Consider the following 18,322-nt stretch of genomic DNA (forward strand, 5'->3'; position numbering starts at 1 on the left):
ATTAAATTAAAACTTTAAAAATTGTGGCATGGGGTGTCCAGAGCTTGATAACTGATCTGAAACTTTTATATTAATGACATTTTTCATGTACAAAAACCATTAAAAGTCGTCATGTTTGCAGATGATACGCAATTATTTTGCTCTGTAAAAAATTTAAAGGAACTTTTGTATGCCATTTAAAGGGAGGTGGAAATCTTTGCTTTAATGTTCATAAACTGTCTCTAAATATTTAAATAAATACATTTATTCAATTAAATAATTAATTTTTTTATTTTTTTATGAAGAACCGTTATATAGCTCCAAATCACAACAAACAGTTGCCTCAAGGCACTCTAATTAGAATTGTGATTTTTGGAAACTGAAAAGAAATTGAAGGGGGGTTACCAAATTAAAAATCTGTGATGTTAAAATTGAAAGAATTATTGCAGGAAAAATATGGAGACTACTATACATAAGCTTAGATAACAGACTATAAATACTTTTTAAATTACTATGAATTCCATACTTTTAATACAAGAATGAGTTGTAATATTATAAAGCTGCTTATGATGACATTAATCCACAGTTTTTTAAGCAAAATAAAATTCATTTATTTTTAATATCTGTGCAAGGTTACATTTTATCTTTTTCTGGAATACTTGGTGTTTATGTTATTAATTTGTTAAAAGTCGCCATCTTGCAAACATGGCAACTTTGATGATATTTTTATTTTACTTGGAGATATTTTAAAGTAACTTCTATATACCACTGAAAGACAGGTGGAAATCCTTAAAAAATTTTGGTCTGAAGTTACTAAATTATCTCTAAAATTAAATATATATATATATATATATATATATATATATATATATATATATAAACAAACTTGGAATATTGGATTAAAAATCTGTGATGTTAAAAAATTGAAAACATATTTTGAAGCAAAATGTTTGATTGTTGTGGTGGATCATAAATTATGTTTAAAGGGGAAAAAAATAACTACCTGAGATATAAGTCATCATTAACAATGAGAAAAATAAAAATATGTATTTTGGTTAGAATCTAAGCTGACATAAGTTGAGAGGTGGGGTACAGCTGGACAGGTCATATTTCTGGCTGAAATTCATACAGCAAAAAAACTTTTTAAATTAGGAATTTAGATTGAACTTTATGGGAAAAATCAAAGTAAAGTGGTTCTAAAATGATATAATTGATGTGAGCTGTGAAAAAACAAGAAGTTTAATTTTAAGGACAAAATGACATCCTGTTGATATCCCTGAACAGGCAGGTCTGCAGCCATAAAACATGGGTTAGACGTCAGAAGCAGTGTGGCACGTGAGAAAATGATTACCAGATTCATGATTGTGTGTGATACCTGAAATAATCCCTGCAAATACTGAAACATACAACATGTGCTTAAATCAACAATAACAAGATGATATAATGGTGTTACACGTGTGCTTCTTGCCAGGTTTGTCATATATTTGTGTCTAAATGACAAGTTTGTGAAAGTGTTCATTCATCAGTATACATAGTACTGAAAGTAAATTTTATAATATTTTATGTTACCTGACTTATGACAACTGTAAATCTCACTGGGATTAACGAACGAAGTTCAAAATGCAGTGCAGGCTGTCCCATGTCCTACTGTAGATGTTCTTTGTTTAAATAATTCTGACTTTGCAGTTGGTCTAATACAGGGGTCGGCAACCCACGGCTCTTTCAGGCTTAAGCTCTGTGCAGCTTACGGAAGTAATTATAAGTATCCAGTTGAAGTACATTTTATTTTGTCAGTTCGGTTTTTGTTGTAGTTCTAAATTGGAACATTATTGTGATCTTGAAATATTAAAATAAAATCATTTTATTTATTTATTTTCGTTTCTCAATATATGCGTCACTCGCGGTAGCGGCTACCGGCTTCCGCTAGTATTTGTGGCTCTCTGTGTTTTCTTTTCTGTGGAAACTGGGTTCAAATGGCTCTTTCCATATTAAAGGTTGCCGGTCTAATATAAAGGGGAACATGCAATAACGATGACCTCAGCGACACATCTTTGGTTTCACATGAACTTCTGATCCACATGATGTAGGAGCGCTGTCACCACTTTTATCCTCATTTGGTCAAAGATGTTGGACAGTCAAAGTTAGAGGGGATAAAATATGCATTGAGTGTAGCTCGTCTTAGATGTTTCAGACTTGTGAGAGTGGACAGACATTTTCTGAGGCCATTTCAGTTTTATGTGACTGAGATGCTCCAAAGGGGTGTCACTGAGACCCGCCTTTTCCTTGGTTTAAATAGAGTTAAATAATATGTTTTCACTTTGCAGTGTTTTGTAGGAGTGGATATCACTGTGGTAGATATTTCATTTTGAACAAAGCTCCTAAAATGTGGATTTCTGTTTCTGTCAGATATAAAACGAGCGATAGAGGAGCAGAGAGCAGAGAGAAAAGCCAACTCAAGTGTGACAGTCTGGGATTTGTGCAGTGGTGTGTGTACACTGTGTGTGTTTGTGTTGGGGGAGTGAAGGTCACCCTGAATCGCGTGTGTGTGTGTGTGTGTGTGTGTGTGTGTGTGTGTGTGTGTGTGTGTGTGTGTGTGTGTGTGTGTGTGTGTGTGTGTGTGTGTGTGTGTGTGTGCAAATACCTTTGGAGCGTGTGCGATGGCGCTTATCGTCTGCATCCACCTCCATCTGCAGAAAGGCACAAACAAGCTGTTAAACACTCAACAGACACGCAGCAAAATTAGCTTTAATTTGGATTCATGTTCTTTCAGGTGCTCGGGACTTTCTCTGAAGCTTGTCAAACATGTCAATTCACACCTGACATTCAAAGGAATATTTCACAGAAATGACTGATGGCAGCATTTGTGTAAATGACTAAAATCCTTCAAAAACTAAAAAGAACCTGTAAGATTCTTGTTATCTTAAATCCCTGTACTGGGTAAAAAAGACCAAAAAACCTGTGAAAGCATGTAGACAAAAAGGCAAATTCATGGTTATAATGCCAATGGTGTGCTCAGTTTTTTCTTGGAAAGTCCTCAGAAGCCATATAAATATCCAGAGTCATATCTGACCAAAACAGATGAATGGATGAATAAGTTTGTTGAGTGACTCCAAAGAAGCTTCATGAAATGTTTTATGAATAATAATAATACGGTCACCATTTATTCATCCTCCATCTGTCCAGAAACTCTAGCTTTCCTTCATAAACATGGGACCCATTCAATCAGTGATCTTACAGATTTACTGATGGAATAACCTCACCAAACAGCAGCTTTATGGATTTTTCTCAAGTATTCAGACTGGCTCTTTGTATACTGGAATAAACACTATCCTGCCTTCCACCTCACTTTCATATGGAGCCCTACTGGTGGCATGGGCTGAAAAATATTGTTTTCTGGCCACCAAGCAGCAGCCTCAGGAACTTTAAATTGAAGCACCAAATCCTGCATTTCCTCTAATGTCTATTGAGGCGCCAGCAGTGAGTCAGTCCCCATAGACTCCCACGATTCAACTTCACAGCAGAAATAAAAAAAATGTTCGCAGCCTGATAAAAAAATTATTCAGGTCTCTATAGCTAATTTCCCATTCATAACAACTGTACCATTTTTTTATTCTTACTTGCCAGATAATTGCATTCAAAATGTTCCAAAAGGCTTCTAATAATGACCAATTGAATATTTTACTTGGCAACATTCGACCAGAAAAACAAATGGACTTGCATCCATAACATCACCGCAACCAATGACAGAAAACTGAGCATGAGCTTCAAAATAAAAGTACTTCCTGCTGACACTAAATTTAGTAGCTGATGCTGCTGATATTAAGTGATTCCTGTGAATTCTCTAATTCCTAACATAAGCTATTTTTCATGTGAGCAGCCAGCCACCACATGAAGGAACATAGACTTTTATGTCTAAATAAAAGGGTGCAGATATTGTAGTATCCCGCCCTGAGAGAGTTGACATGAAGTATAAAAACCTGCAAGGTGACTTTTCATCCAGTCTGAGGTGGATTACACATGTTGAAGAGATACGATCGCTCCTGCTAGTTGTTCCAGAGAAGCTCTGATAAAACAGGAGAGTGCTGGGCATTTTAGTCTTATTTTAATCTTCCACTCCCATACACACCAACAAAACGCCCTCGCCAAAACACTCAGCAGTCCCTCCTTACTACACTAATAAGATTTACGAGGTATCCTCACTTTTCATCATTTTATTTTTCTCCCGTCGAAACATTTATGGGCGTTCGTAAAGAAACACACCATTAGAGCTGAGGGACTCTACAGTAAAGCAAGTGCGGCGTTAATAAATCATGTTTAATAAAAAGAGACATCCAAACAGGGCCTCCGTCACAGCCCAAACCTGGCAGGCAGGCATGAATATTTAGGGACATCTGGAAATAAAGCAGTGATGTTCAGTGGTGTTCAGATTTATGATGAGTTGCTGAGAGGATAAACCTGTCTCAAAGATGGCTATGTAGGTCTGACATACATGAAGGTGTGGAGCCCTAATGGTGTCGTGGGTGGGACAAATATTGCTGCATGGCCACAAGAATCTGATTTTATTTGATTTAATTTCAAATTTTAGACAGATTATTCATCATGGTTTTCACTTCGCTTTATCACCTGATACAGCAGTCTCCATGAGGGGGACTGTGCTTGACACACATCAACATATGCAGTTAAGACAGAAGGTCCTATAAGATAAAGTAACTTAAAAAATGACACCTTTCCCAACTCACTGAATTGCTTCTAACATCCTGTGAACTGATTTCTAAGTGAAGGTGAAAGGACTGGATTTTCCATACACGCAGAGGAAATATAAGCTGTGGACTAAAGTGTGAGTCTGGTTTGTTTAAATGCACACACATGCACACTAACAGAGCCTATCTGAAGCTGTCAGACTCTCTCTGAGGGTTTGAAGCGAGGCCTGCATCACTGCTGAGCACAGCGTCAACAACAAGTGAATCCAGGAAGCCGCGTCATTTTCTTCCCTCAAGCTTCCTCTGGAGAATTGGACCTGGGAAGTGTACACGCCTCTGCAGCTCACCATATGTTGGCGAGCCATGCATATTCTGTTTGGTTTTTTCTCTCCCTTTGCACCCCATGGGAAAATGTCACGGCTGTAATGAAGGTTAGCCTGCTTATTGAGGATTATTGAGGACTCCCACTCTTTTACTGTCGTTGTCTCAATTAGAGCCTGGATCAATGGCATTAAAGGCCCAGATAAATGACCACAGAGTGACGCTGATCCCTGCTCCAAAAGTTCAGGCTGATTAGTTAAGAAAAGCCCTAAAATAATGAGACAATTCTGCACATTTTATTATTTTTGCACAATAAGCAGCTCTAACTTACCAAAGCTAACTGACTGTGTGTCAAAATTAAGTGTCCAATAAAATCTGGTACATTTTCAAGTTTAAGTGAATGATTAATTTTTACCCTTTTTCAAACGTTTGTAAGGAAAATGCATTTGTGGGCTGAGCAGCAGAGTTGAGTTTGTGGGTTGCGCCCATGAAAAAATTGCCAAATCTTCTCTACTAGTGCCAAACAGCTCATTCTGCTATTGAATCTTGTTTGGAGCTTCTGGTACCCCAGGTGCTGACAATCAGGCATGTCATCATTGGAGGCAATCGCAATGCAGAGAGATCGAGATGTGATTCTGTAACCTGTGTCAATCCCATATCTCCACAATCTAGGACTGAACTCTATCCTCCAAGATGACAAAGCTCACCCTCGCAGAGTCGGATTTATCAGAGACTACCTCCAGAATTTTCGAATGGAGAGGATGGAATGGCCTGAGTGCAATCCTGACTTCAGTTCCTTCGAACACTTGTGGGATCCACTTGGGCGTGCTCTTCATTCCAGATTAACCAACATAACCACATTCGCTGACTTGTAACAAATGCTGGTTGAAGAATGGAATGCCATCCCACAGCAGTGTGTGACCAAGTTGGTGACCAGCATGAGGAGGAGGTGCCAGGATGTTGTGGCTGTGTATGGTTCTTCCACATGCTGCTGAGGCCCCTGTTTGAATAAACTGTTAAATTGCCAGTATGCCTGTTTCTTCAGTCATCCAGTCCAATAAATGACACCAACCAAGAGTCAAAGCAGAATGAGCTGTTTGGCAGAGCAGATTTGGCAAGTTTTTCATGAGCGCAACCCACATACTCAACTCTGCTGCTTGACCCACAAATGCATTTTCCTTACAAATGTGGCTCCATTTAAGTGGAAATAAACTGGCTTTCCAGTGGTATAAGATTTATTGTTAAGAAGCATTGTTACAACAAAGAATTAATCCACCAAACACAAATTTCCTTACTTTTTGTGCTAAATTTGTGTTTCTGGCCTGCCGTGTAAGAGAGAAGTAGCAAGGTATAGTCCATTATAGGTTGCTCAGCAACCTTGCTTTTATAAAGGAATATAACCAGAATACAAGCAGCTGGCAAACAGGTGAGTCCAGTATCTTATTGCAAAAGCATGTTGCAGGGAATTTGTTTTCATCAGAGCAGACTTCCTGGGAATCTGCAATAGTAAATTAGATGCAATGACTTGCAAACCTTTGCCAATCTTTCTGAGAGTGGTTGCAGGCAGTCGAAGTTGGACTGTGACTGTTCAGAGACAGGTTGCCTCCCACCAGGTGACCTGTGTAAATTATTGAGGAGTTCTGGCAGCTTGAATGTATTTGACCACTCCCACACATGTTTGATAGCTAGTTGAAGACAAAATAAAGCATGATATCCCAAATCAGAAATATGAGTAATGTTCAGAGTTATCCAGTCATGGTATATGTATGCTATGCTTGGTGACATTTCCATCAAAAATATAGAACCTGGAGCTAAAAGTATATTTTTGCAAAATGTCAAAATGACGGGGAAATTTTTAATGGCAAAAATAAGCATCACCCAAATCAGAGTTTTCTACTTAGTAAAAAGGTTTGATTTTTAAAATTGTTCTACATTTAGAACAATGAATGGCCTTATCAAGCTTGCCATTTAAAAGATGAACCATATTTCTGGCTTTTTCATGTATGAAAAATATTCTCTTTGTCGTGGTTTCAGTCTGCAGATTTCAACCAAATTTGCTCTAGCAGTTAAAAATTACTGGATGACAAAGACAAACGTGAAAAACTAAACATGATGACTCAACTTGAACCTTTTTCTGACAAAAATGGATGTGGCCTAATAGAATCTTTGATTTTCTTGTAAATTTCTAACTTGTTTCTTGTAAACTTCTAAAATTTGAACCAATAGCTGAAAGCCCTGATAAAGCATTTACACAGTTTTCAAAAAACATTTGCTGAAGTGAAACGATTCTGCTTCTCTTTATGTTCATGACCAACGTTTCTAATAATGAGCTCAGTGTATGTGCAGTAATCCCTGTGCGCTAAAAGCATAGACTGCACCCAGCCTATCACAGTTTTTCTACTGTGGGATCGCTATGATATCGTAGAGACAGAATAGCCCTTATATTGTTATCTCAGACACAGAAGCCCAACCCACCTTCTGTTTGGGAGAGAATGCATTTCAGAATAAAGTTATCTTAAAGGGGGACAAGCTAAATCAGTTTCAGACAGAGAATGAACCAACCAGGAATAAAACCAAAGAGTTGGAAACAGCAAAATAAGTCCACTTCAATGATGAGGCTGAGAGTGTTGAAGCACAAACGTAATGTTAATGAAGCTAGGTGGAGTAATTCAATCTTTCATTTCACACATGACGTCCTCTTGGGTTTATTTGGTTTATTCAAACCTGAGCACAGTCCGATAAGTAATTACATACACATATACATCGTTTTCATACATCATATTCAGAAGTTCTTTATGTGTTTTCTAATTTGCAGCCATGAATTTTATTGTGCAGTATACAGCCTATATTGCAGAAATATAAGAACTCAGGTTGAAGGCTGAAAATCCAGGCATATGAGATGTGAGACTCTTAATTCAGCTCGCATGCAGGAAACAGCAGCAGTATTGATCAGAGTCGAGTTCGATAGAAAAATACAATGTAGATAAAGGTTTGAATGAAAGACGGTAAGAAATGCAGTGATTACTGTTATATGCACAGAGACAGAACAAGCATTTTCCATGTGTGTGTTTATGATTTAGGTGGCGATGGGGGGAGGATGGGGGGAGGATGGGGGGGGGGGGGGGGGGGGGGGGGGGGGAGCTGCTCAGACATCTGTCACAACAATTCACATCGTTATTGCTTCCCTTTGTTTTACCCTTGAAGTTTTGGGAGAATGCGTTTCAGGCATATGGCGCCCAACCCCACCCTCACACACACACACACACACACACACACACACACACACACACACACACACACACACACACACACATACACACACACTTTCAAATTGATATTCTGTGCAGCGTAGCAGCAGAGGGGAGCCACCAAAACTGCGCTGGCATTATCGAATTTCACTGCAAATAGGTATTTACGCCGTGCATCATCCAGTGACAGTAAACACGTGTGCCAAACCGATGCTAAGTGCATCTGAATTAGTGTGAAGGGCTGCGGAGATAGCATCTGAGTGGGCGCTCAGTGTGTGTTTGTGTGTGAGAGAGAGAGAAGCTGAAATCTGGGGAGTGATTCCTAACTAGGATGGAAAATGGTTTTGGTGGGTGACAGCAGCTGTGCGGGGCTCTGAAATGCTGTGATCGGAATATAATAAAACTATTTATCAGCTGGTCCGCTGATGACAGAGAGCTGTAACCGTATGGATGTGAAACTAATGCGATTTCTTTAAAGCCTAAACAGATCTCATGTTTTATCTGTCATAAAACCTCAATTTTATTCTGCTTTGCTGTCCAGGATGCATCTAAAACATTTCATCTTTGAAAGCAGCGATCACTGAGGAGAACACAGAAGAAATGAACTTCTTACTGTAAATAACTTGGATTTGTACTCGCTCATATTTGGTTTTCCAAAACTGAAAGTCCGTAAAACAGGCTAACAAAAGATAAGCCTCCTGCTCACCTGATCTCTGAGCTCAGCAAACACTTTCCTGATCAGTTTATGGGCTCAGTGTCCTGGTTCAAGTTGCTAAAGTAAAAATCTGGTTTGAAAACACTTTAAAAACAGGATTTCACTAACCAGTAAGTGACATGGTAGCTCCATCCACTTTTTATATGCAGTCAGTTGTTGAAGCTAACAGTGAAGCTCCAAAAGCTGCAGTTCCTCTGCTGTCCAGCAGAGGCACCACAGTGAGTCAGTTCCCACAGACTCCCATGTTAAAACTTTCCAGCAGAAATAAACATGTTTACAACCTGATACAGAAACTGCTTTGGTCTCTGGAGATAATTTCCCCCTTCATAACAGCTATACGGGAGGAGGATGCTTCTATAACTCACCTGTTTAAACTGGATTAAGGCTTAAAGTCTGCATTATCAGGGGTGTGACCTCTTTGACTGACAGGTGGATGGGACACAGGCGGCGGTAGCTGCTAGCTGTCTGCTAGGCTTCACCTCAGCAAACTGGAGTCCCTGAACTGGACCTCTGGATTGTGTTTGTGCTGTTGGAGCCTTTTGGATAATTTTTAATGCAATTATCTGACCAATAATATGGCTGCTTTGGCTTCACTGGACAAACAGACCATCCAGAAAGGCTGAGCTCCAGTTTGGGTGAAATTCTGGGATTTTATTTGAACGTTCCTGAGCACTGATTAGCAGATATTTATTTGAGTGTGACGCTCCCATACAGCTAGCTAGCATTAGCTGCTAACTTAACTCTCCAAATATGGTCACTTCTGGCTTCAAAAAACCCACATGCCTACATGCCTGTGGCCAAAATGCTAACATTTGACAGTCTGTGATCTGTGCACCAATTTCCATTATTTGAAGCAGCATTTAAAATTCTTGTTTCATTTTGCTAGCAATTTTTTTTTTGCGATTTTGTATTTGAAATCATTTAATAAATCAGAAAATAAGATAAAGAGTATTGAAAGCTCATTTTGCCATGTTTTCAAGAGGAAAATGTTCTTATTTAGTCTTCTCTTGGTCCAAAACACCATCATGGTGACAGCTAAAATGCTGAAATCAAGGCTTCAAAACAGGACCTCAGGTTGCATCTCAGAGGCCACTTACATTTTTTTAAATACAGTTTGTGGTGGCTTGAATGTAGCTGCACTCCAGCTGCAACAAAATTATAAACGATCCTGCACATCAGCATCAGAAGCAGAGAAATGTGAACATGGCTGAACTGGATGAAGACAGGATGTACCTGAAACGTTGTGGGCGTGACACAGCTCTTTGGTCCCGACCTCTGCTTCCAGCGTGACCTTCTGACGTTCAGCTAGAGTGGCTCACCACGTCTCCTCCAAACTCATTTTCTGCACAGAGGGAGGAAGGAGAACATGCATCATTAAAATCATTCCCAGAACAATTATATTCACACACAGAGCCGTGACAGGATCTGAAATTTCCTCTCCTCTTTTGACTCCAGGCTCATGAATAGTCATATAGCATCAGCTATGCAGCGCACACCAAAGCCAACGCTGATTTCCGCCATAACGACGGCCGCTTGTCGTGTGCGATAGGCTTGGCAACATGGGGTAATTAGCTAGATCTATCATCTGCTGCAGGAAGTGGAGACAAATATAGCTAATGATCCGTGCCTGCCTCCATGATTTCTCTCCTCAGCTCTCCATCCTCTGCTGAGCTGGAGGAGCACAGGAAAGAGGAGGGAGGAAGAGGAGGCAGAGAGGGGGTCCCTGCTCTGTCAAAAAAATGACCTGAGTTAGAGAAAGAGAAGAAGACAGAGGAGATGGAGGCGTGAGAGAACATGTCAAACCCTCCGCCTGTCATTGCTCCCTCCATCCGCTGCAGCTAATTGAGAAAACGTATGGAGGGTGAACAGATGAGGTGTCAATGGTGTATAGAGTGAAGGCCCCCATAGGAACACACCAGACGGTCATATCACATACACACACCCACACCTATTTGAAAGCAGAGTAAATCCAAACAATAGCTGCTCCCTGAGGACTGTGTCTGCGTTATGTAAAAGGAGTGGTGGTGCTTAAGCGGACTTTACTTTCAACCACCAGGAGGTCTACCCCGCTCTTCCATCCAAACACACACACCTCTACTTTCCACTTTCTTTGTAGACTTCCTTTGTAGTTTGAATGGTACGCGTGGAAGCAGCGTGAGTGGGCTGTAAGGGGATCGCACAAACAACTTTGAAAAGTGGCTATTAACAGGAAACCCTAATGTGAAACAATGGGACACTCAAACTATATTTTTGTTTTACGACCGTGGCCCCGCTGCCTTTTGCTTTATGAAAAACAGCCTCCGGGGCATATTCATTCAGAAAACATGGGAATAAAACAAAGGCGGAGGGAATTCAGATGTGGGTAGCTGCAAGAAATGTTAAAGCTTCAGATAAAGCAGCAGCTCGAGAGGTAAAAGAAACAATCCTGCTGTTTGTTTCCTGTTTCCATGATGAACATGTTTAGGTGTTAGCTCTTCTTCATCTGTTGAATATTTGTGCAAAACCTTGTAACACAAAAAGTATTTTTTTTAATATAAGAACTCAGCTGATTAAATTCTAATTTTAACTTTAAATGACTTTCCTCCCAATCTGACCCAGAAATCTCTACTTTAGCAGCACTTTCATGCACCTCCTGTTTTATTCCTGTCTATATATATGTGGGTTTTACTTGGGAATGTGCAACTAGACAACTACTTAACTTAACTGGCACACAGACACTCGACTGAAATGTGCATGTGAACCTGCTGCCAGTGCTGCTAGCCACACACTGCTAACCAAAGAGACAGCTGTTTTTATGAGCCGCAGTTTTCAGACATTTCAAATGTTATGTCATTATTGAAAGAACTGATGAATGGTTTTAAATACTGTAGCTCATAAAGACACATTAGCTGCTGAATATATCAGACTAGGCTAAAAGTATAATCGATGGGTTAATTATACCTCAGCATCATCCAGCTTATAGAGCATTTTCATTTTTCTCCAGTGTTCTCTTAGATATCCAAAATCTCCTTTGCAAAAACCTTTTTGTCTTGAATCCATGTGTTCAGTCTGATGTCATTAAACCATTCTGGGTCCAAATCTTCCTTTAGTTCAAATCAAACAAACTCTGGTTTCAGTTCTTTCAGCTCTGAAACAATCTCTCACATTACACTAAAGTTCATCATCTAGGTACTCATGAGCATTCACGAGGTTTACATAGAAGTTAGCAGGAAATTACATAAGTATTTCAGCTTGAAACAAAGACAAGAAACAAAGTGGCAGTGATGTTTGGAGGGTCACAAAGTTGCATAACAAGCAGGTAAAATACTGTTTGTGAACCTGGTTTCACCAAATGTTCCAATTTCTGTTCTGGAGAAATATAATTAAATGTTCAAATGGGGAAGTTTAGTTTGGTTAATTCTATTTGACCTGTTTGAGTTTGTTCAGTTTGTCTCTTGGTTAGTAAGATTAGCTCCAGGAGTATTTGGAAGGCTTCTTTATTTATATGTATTTATATGTATTTGTGGCATATCTCCACAAATACATATAAAATATAAATACGGCATATTGGAAAAGATTCTCTCAGAGTCCTCAAGAAAAAATGGCAAACTAATCCAGATCCACATATCCTGCTGGATCCACAGCTTCAGTTCACGGGTGGAGCCTCATCCACAGACTGTACGGGAGCATCACCGACTCAGACACCTGCTGCTCAGTAACACCCAAATAAAATCGTAGAATTTCACTCAGCAAAACTGGAGCTCAGCTCAGTTTGAGGAGTTGTCTGCAGTGGTCCAGCTGCTGAGCTGAGGTTGTTGGTCTTCCTGTGAAATTTTGCATCTTGCTTGGAAAGGACCTGTATGAAGCCTTGATGTAGTATTTGGATAGTGTTTGATGTAGTGTGCAACTCAGTGTACCCTGACACTGAGATGCACAGGGGCAGTTCTGCCATTGCTGCCTGAAAAAGAGGTTCTGGGTTTGCTGAAGACCTGGAGATGAGTTTCATTGCTACTGGACTATGAGATCATTGTGACTTTTTGGCTAACAGGATTAAGAACTACGTGGACATGGTTGTTCATGATAATCAGACGTGTTACTGAACAGACTATCATGTTTAATATGTTTTTAATCCAGGACGTTTCCGACTTGTCCAAACTCCAAGACAAGGTTATTATCGTTAACGAAAACGAACAAAATAATGAAAACTGAAATTGAAAAAACATTTTTAACTGAAATAAATAAAAACTATAATTAAAAGGAAAAAACGATAACTAACTGAAACTGTATTGTGTGTTTACAAAACTAACTAAAACTAACTGAAATTGTAGATAAAATGACTTTGCTTTCATGTTTGTAAGTTTATTTAAATGCCTTGTGGATTGATATGAAATCTCTTTTTCCCCTCTATCACCTCACTGTGCGCGCGCGTGTGTGTGTGTGTGTGTCCCATATGGGATTTATTTGAGTACGATAGCCACCTGAGCAGCTCCAGAAACCGCTCTGAACCTACGCAGTAACCTACGACCTGACGCACCTCTCGAGAAATGTAACTAAATGTCGGGTCCATGCAGCCCACAACGATTGCGCAGCTCTGCCAAGTCCTCTTTTGCATTTCCAGTTACTTTTTGCCGCAGTTTTTGAATTTATTAGTGAGAGAATAACAATCAGGAATAATAATCAAAGCATCAACATAAGGACTCACAAATGTCAGCAAATTCCTGGAGGGAGAAAGCTGAAACTGAGGGACATTTATGTTTGCAGCCAAAAAACTGAGCACAAAGAGCGAGGACCAAGGAAAAAGTCCCAGCCGGCACCGCATATAAAACACCAGCATGCAACCACGAGGTAATTTACACACATAATCCAGCTACACAAGCATAAATGTGGCAATGATGTCAGTCACTAGCGTTAGGTTGTGGAAAGAGGCTCCGCAACAACCCTGCAAGTCTAATAGTGAGCATCTAACCAAGCTAACTCTCTGAGCAGAGACAGAGAACCAGCATCAGGTGGTGAGAACATCAGGATGCAGCTGGATTTGAGCTTTGACTCCTTCAAAGAGTTCAGTTTGTTTTTGTCAAACATTCACTGTTCTGATGTTACACACCACATGTAGGTGTTGTTGATCTGCTGCACTGATGCTGAACTTTATTGGGAGTTTCTCCCTGTTGATCGCTCATGATGTTCATGTGTATCCTTAATATTGCGCACATTTAGCACATAATGCTGCTGTCTTGTGAACAGTTGGTTGTTGAATACATTCAGGTGCCACTGTTTAACTAAAAGTGGGGGGAGGACTGTCCCTGTGAACAGAGGTATTAGGCAGGGATGTCCCCTTTAGCTAGCTGGCAGCTACAGCCACCTGTGGTGACATCCACCTGTCAGTCACAGAGGCCACGCCCCAAATAGTGCAAACTTTATACGAGTTATAGAAACATCCTCCTCCCATACAGCTGTTATGAAGGGGGAAATTATCTCCTGAGACCAAATCAGTTTCTGTATCAGGTTGTAAATATGTTTATTTCTGCTGGAACATTTTAACATGGGAGTCTATGGGGACTGACTCACTGTGGCGCCCCTGCTGGATGGCAGAGGAACTGCAGATAAAGTTTCAGAATCAGAATCAGAAGGTTTTTATTGCCATATGGGTGAACAGGTTCACAGCATTAGGAAATTGCTGCGGTACTTCGTGCTTACAGAAAGAAACAAATAAGTATAAAAACTATAAGACAATATACAAGTATACAAATTGCAAATATACAGAGATATTAGAGCTATAACTATAGCACAATATTACAAAATTACAAAATATACAGTGCAGAGACTAATTAAAAGATAGAAGAATGTAGACTATATTCCACTAATATGTACATCAGTGCAGTCAGACAGGTGCATAGACATAGGGTCATCCGCGTTTGTGGAGGGTGGTAGTAACAGTCTTAGGGTAATTGTTCATGAGTCCAACAGCAGAGGGGAAGAAACTGTTCTTATGGCGGGAGGTTCTGGTCCGTATGGACCGTAGCCTCCTGCCTGAGGGGAGAGGGTCAAAAAGTCTGTGCCCAGGGTGAGAGTGGTCGGCTGTGATCCGACCTGCACGCCCCAGTGTCCTGGAGGTGTACAGGTCCTGGAGAGATGGGAGGTTACAGCCAATCACCTTCTCAGCAGAGTGCACAACGCGCTGTAGTCTCTGTTTGTCCCTAGTGGTGGCTCCAGCGTACCACACAGTGATGGAGGAGGTGAGGATGGACTCAATGATGGCAGTATAGAACTGCACCATGGTCCTTGCTGGCAAGTTGAATTTCTTCAACTGCCGCAGGAAGTACATCCTCTGCTGGGCCTTTTTGATGACAGAGGTGATGGTGGGCTCCCACTTGAGGTCCTGGGTGATGGTAGTTCCCAGGAAGCGAGAAGAGTCCACTGTGGTGATGGGGGTGTCAGTCAGGATGATGGAGGGTAGAGGGGCTGTGTGCTTCCTAAAGTCCACTATAATCTCCACTGTCTTCTGGGCGTTCAGTACCAGGTTATTGTGGCTGCACCAGGACGCCAGACGTTTGACCTCCATCCTGTAGGCCGACTCGTCCCCGTCTGAGATGAGTCCGATGAGAGTCATGTCGTCTGCAAACTTAATAAGCTTGACAGACTGGTGGTCAGAGGTGCAGCAGTTGGTATACAGGGAGAAGAGCAGAGGAGAGAGGACACAGCCCTGAGGAGTGCCAGTGCTGATGGTCCGGGAGTCCGAGACATTCTTCCCCAGCCTCACGTGCTGCTTCCTGTTCGTCAGGAAGTCAGTGATCCACCTGCAGATGGGATCAGGCACGTTCATCTGGGACAGCTTTTCTTGGAGGAGATCAGGGATGATGGTGTTGAAGGCAGAGCTGAAGTCCACAAACAGGATCCTGGCGTAGGTTCCCTGGGAGTCCAGATGCTGTAGGATGAAGTGCAGAGTCAGGTTGATGGCGTCGTCCACAGACCTGTTGGCTCTGTAGGCAAACTGCCGGGGGTCCAGAAGGGGGGCTGTGAGGGACTTGAGGTGGGACAGCACCAGACGCTCAAATGACTTCATGACCACAGAAGTCAGTGCCACAGGTCTGTAGTCATTTAGTCCAGTGATCCTTGGCTTCTTGGGGACAGGAACAATGGTAGCGGTTTTAAAGCAGACAGGCACGTGGCAAGCCTCCAGTGAGGAGTTGAAGATGTTCGTGAACAATGGGGCAAGCTCGTTAGCACAGTGTCTCAGTGTGGCAGGTGAGACACCATCTGGACCTGGAGCTTTGCGAGCTTTGACACTCCTGAACTGCTTTAGCACCTGGTCCTCCTGAATACAAAAGACTGTGGGGGTGGGGGAGGAGGGGGACTCTGGGGTGGGAGTCCTTGATGATGTGGGCTTCTCTGAGGTGTGGGGAGTGGGGGAGGTATAAACATTAGTATAAACATCATTAGTATAAACACAAAACATCTAAAACGAGAATGGCACTCAGTAGAGCGCATACCTCACCTGGTAAAGAATCCTTTTACAAAATCCTGGAGCCAGCTCGTGAGCCGGATCGCCACCAAAATTTAATCAACTGTTCTTTGTACCACCCCAAAAACTCCAGAAATTTTAATCAAAATCTGTTCATAATTTTTTAAGTTATCCTGTTAACAGACAGTCTAACATAACCTATTGGCAGGTAAGGTAAAAATCTAATTTTAATGTGAGTAATCATCCCAAGTTTCATGTTGCATCTCTCTCTTAAGCAAATTCATTGCTTAAGTTTCGGGTGAATTTCTCCTCCATCTACCCCACAAAATACCCCCAACCCCCTCTACCCACACCCACACACACACACACACACACACACGCTGGTCCTCAGCTCCTGGGTCTTTATAATCAGAGTGTAAGTGATGGGTCTGTCCTCTGATGAAGGTCTTCATGTGGAGGCTGATGACAAATCACAGCTCAGTGACTCTTCATCAGGACAAAATGTGTGTTTGTGTGTGTGTGTCAGAAAAGAAAGAAGACAGACAAAGGAGTGTATTTAAGACAGAAAGTGATGCAGCACGGCGTGGCTGTTGGCGGTGTCGATGGTGTTCCAGTCATGCAGTCGGTTTGCTAATCTGCACGTTTCAGCACAAGGACAGCGACAGGCGGCAAAGCGAAGGAGGAATCGGCCTTCAGCTGAAATGGGAACACACACACACTTACACAATCACACAGTCACACACAGGGATGTGCACACAGCTATTCTTGTTCCCCTCCTTTGTTACAAAGGAAGAATATATGACCAAGGACTGTTAGACTTCTTCTCAACCCAGAATCCTTCAAGTGTGTGTGTGTGTGGTTTTCCTACAGTGTGTGTATTCCTCGGAGAAAAAGAAGGGACCATGCCTGCCCTTTTCTGGGCTTCTATATCTATCAAAGCCACAGTACACACTGTAAATAGGCTGGAAGACTGGCTTCGCACACACGCGCACACACTCACTCACTGTAATGATACGCTATTGTATGGTGATGTACACTGCAGTATGGGAAATGGGCTGTGACACAAACTACACACATCACACCCAAAGAAATCACACCAGTCACACAGAAACGCACACACATATAAGCACATATTACAACAGAGACACATGCTTTATTCATGTGATGTGTATGCATACACACACACACACACACACACACACACACACACACACACACACACACACACACACACACACACACACACACACACACACACACACACACACACACACAGCCTCTGAGAGTGACTGGGGCTGCCTGACCTACATTCTCGCTATGTATACAGGCAGAGGAGATGAAATCTCTCTCTGTTTCTTCCTCTATGTTCCATATCCTCTATTCTTCTCACTGCCTTGGACGTGTGCGCACACACACACTCACACACACACACACACACACACAGACACACACACACACACACACACACACACACACACACACACACACACACACACACACACACACACACACACACAGAGGAGATGAAGAAGGACTCACTCTGACTGTCCTCATGCTGCAAATGCGTTAGCCACATGTGTTTGATGGATTCCAGCCTGAATCTTCATCCCTCATGTTCATCTTTGGCCCTGTCTGCATGTAGATAACAGACTGATCCGTTTCTTGAAGTCAAATTTACGATTTAAGACTGTAACAGGTCACCTGTTGGCCAGAGAAATCCTGTTGTGGGCTGAAGGTGGATCTGACCCTACTTTGTTCCACTAGTTTATGAAGAAATATTCCAACTACCAGTCCAGAACCATTCCAGGTACTTTAGATTCAAAAAGAATGATGAGCTTCATTACTTATTTATTCATATGCTTCCATTTCAATGTGTTTTATGCCTTCAAGGACAAGGACAGTTACAGACACCACAATACCT

At 41.4% G+C, this 18,322-nt stretch overlaps 1 protein-coding gene across 1 annotated transcript in view; it reads right to left on the reverse strand.

The window, feature by feature from the left end:
- The window catches only part of myt1lb (myelin transcription factor 1-like, b), a 145,832-nt gene that overhangs the window by 92,651 nt on the left and 34,859 nt on the right, over positions 1-18,322 (reverse strand). The window contains exons 2-3 of the mRNA XM_030718267.1: positions 10,197-10,305; positions 2,621-2,666 (exon numbers count right to left, since the gene is read on the reverse strand). Coding sequence (XP_030574127.1) covers positions 2,621-2,666 — 46 coding nt within the window. The 5' untranslated portion in view covers positions 10,197-10,305. The remainder of the gene's footprint in view (positions 1-2,620; positions 2,667-10,196; positions 10,306-18,322) is intronic.

Source organism: Archocentrus centrarchus, chromosome 22, assembly GCF_007364275.1.
Source record: "Archocentrus centrarchus isolate MPI-CPG fArcCen1 chromosome 22, fArcCen1, whole genome shotgun sequence".
NCBI lineage: Eukaryota > Metazoa > Chordata > Actinopteri > Cichliformes > Cichlidae > Archocentrus > Archocentrus centrarchus.